Genomic DNA, 2,352 nt, shown 5'->3' with positions numbered 1-2,352 from the left:
TATTGTATGCAATTAAATTAATTATTTCAATTTTTCTATAAAAACATATTACCAAATATTTATTTTATATAATTTAATAATTTATATCAAAATATTAATGTATACTTACTCAATACTTTTAAAACCCAATATATTATCAATATTTTTTATTTTTTATGCAGACTAATTTAATAGTATTTTATACCGATTCAATGATGGAAATATAATCAAAGTATATCATGGTAAATAGTAAAAAAAAATTACTTTTTTAGTATTTTTTTTGTATAATAGATTAAATTGGATACAAATGAATTATAAGAAATCAAATTAAATTTATCATTAAAATAATGTTTGTGTCTGTTTCATATTCACTATTCATTATTTAAAAATTTGACACACTTTCTAATATTCGTTCGTGTTTTTATAGAATTTCTTTTAAAATTTAATTTCTACTATAAATTAAATACTAAAATATTTCTCCTAAAATGGTTAATTGTTTTTGTAAAGCATAATATATTAAATACTACAAACACATTAAATAATTTTTCAAATATAAAATTATTCTTAAAATAATTAATTACCTAAGTTATGTTTTTTTTATTAAAGTAAAAGTTATCTTGTACAAATACATAAAATTAAATTTGAAATGTTGTAAAAAGAAAATTTGAACTGTAATAAAAAAATATAAAAACCAAATAATCCGCTGTAATCAGTTTTCACAACATTTGTAAACATGTATACAAATTTAATATCTGTGCATCTTAAATGTCACCTAAAATAAATGTTTTTATTACATTTTAAAATCACGCATATAATCAGGTTTGAATAATTTAATGAATAATGTAAAAAAGAATTGAGAATCAATTCATTTTTAGGTATCGAAAATGAGGGCAATGATTGAGCTATTTTGTTTTTAGGTGACTTTATAACTAGTGTATTCGAAAGATAAAAGATTATTGAGACCAAACATAAAAGCATACAAAAAGTTCATATTAAATCATGACAATTTAGTTTTACATCTTATGATGATGATGATTGAGACCAAACATAAAATAACAATAGAGAAATACATAAAACACACAAACAACAACAATAAAAACCTCTTTTAAATGGTTACATTTGTATCAAGTTCATTCACCTTTGAAGTAATTTGCGCCAGCTTCTCATTAATATCATAAGCTAGGTTATTCAAAACATTCATGTTCAAAGTGTTGATAAAGTTTTCCTTAGAAAGACATTGATATAAGATCAATGATTTCTCTGCCTCCCAATTGCTCCTCTCCAATTTTACCAATTGTTCGTTGGACTTCACAATTCTCTGCGCCAAAAAGCTCTCTTGGTTCAACATCTTCTTACCTTTCTCAAATTCGGAGTAACTTCTGAATTTTGTGACGACCCTTTGGACCTCCCATTGGGAAGGCCAAATCTCTGGCTCCGAATGAAAATCGCTATAAATTATAGCACAAGCTTCAATCCCACAAAGAGTTGTGAGTTCATCAATCTTTTTTATTAGACTCTTTTTCCTTTTGGTGTAAGTTATCTTCCTTGCAGAATCGTTGACCATAAATGCAAGTTTCACTCTCTTTCTCATGGTTGTCGATAAAAAAAACTTGAAAACTTTTTCTTTTGTTATTTATCTCAAAACATTATGTCATTTATATAGCCTAAGTTGAGGGGCCTATTTTCTTTCCTTTAAAGAAAACATGAAGTCAGTTCTTCAAGGAATCACGATCTTTAGATAAAAATTAGATGATTGATAGTATGACATCATCAAATTAATATATAAAGATTACATGATTAAAGATAATACACTAGTTATTTACATTGACAGTGTAATTTATATAAAAGTATACATTAAAACTGTAAAATATTTATATTTGTACGAGCATTTTAGAAAATATTATTAACACACGAAACAGCTGGAAGATACGATTGAATGCATATGCATAAAAAAATATTATTTGTCCATATAAATATTCTATCTCTTATGTATAGAAATCCATATATATATATATATATATATATACATATATATATATATATATATATATATATATATATATATATATATATATATATATATATATATATATATAATGGGAAGGAATGAATTATGGAAACTAGTTATTTGTTTATTTTAGAAAGCTTTGTATGGAAATGCATAAAAGTAGTTACTTTTTTTAACAAATTAATAAAAAGATACACTTCATTGAGTCGTGTACCGTACAAAATTTTACTCAAAATGTAAATTTTAGACTTAATTAAACACCTAATTATTTAACCTAAGTTTAAGTTAACTTTAAAATATTATGGATATGCTTCTATAGAATAATATCGAAAATTCATCTCCTGAACGATTCAAAGTTTAAATCG

At 23.6% G+C, this 2,352-nt stretch overlaps 1 protein-coding gene across 1 annotated transcript; it reads right to left on the bottom strand.

Moving 5' to 3' along the window:
* Window positions 1–1,084: 1,084 nt before the first annotated feature.
* LOC127080464 (agamous-like MADS-box protein AGL80) lies at window positions 1,085–1,570 on the bottom strand. Its single transcript, XM_051020784.1, has one exon. It carries the CDS (start codon window positions 1,568–1,570, stop codon window positions 1,085–1,087), a length of 486 nt encoding a protein of 161 aa, XP_050876741.1.
* Window positions 1,571–2,352: the final 782 nt, after the last annotated feature.

Source organism: Lathyrus oleraceus, chromosome 5 (assembly GCF_024323335.1).
Source record: "Lathyrus oleraceus cultivar Zhongwan6 chromosome 5, CAAS_Psat_ZW6_1.0, whole genome shotgun sequence".
Lineage (NCBI taxonomy): Eukaryota > Viridiplantae > Streptophyta > Magnoliopsida > Fabales > Fabaceae > Lathyrus > Lathyrus oleraceus.
Note: the sequence above shows the minus strand (reverse complement) of the source record. Positions and strands in the feature narration are given on the sequence as shown.

Excerpts from the sequence above, each read along its gene's own strand:
- LOC127080464 (XM_051020784.1), bottom strand. The coding sequence starts at position 1,570 with ATGAGAAAGAGAGTGAAACTTGCATTTATGGTCAACGATTCTGCAAGG.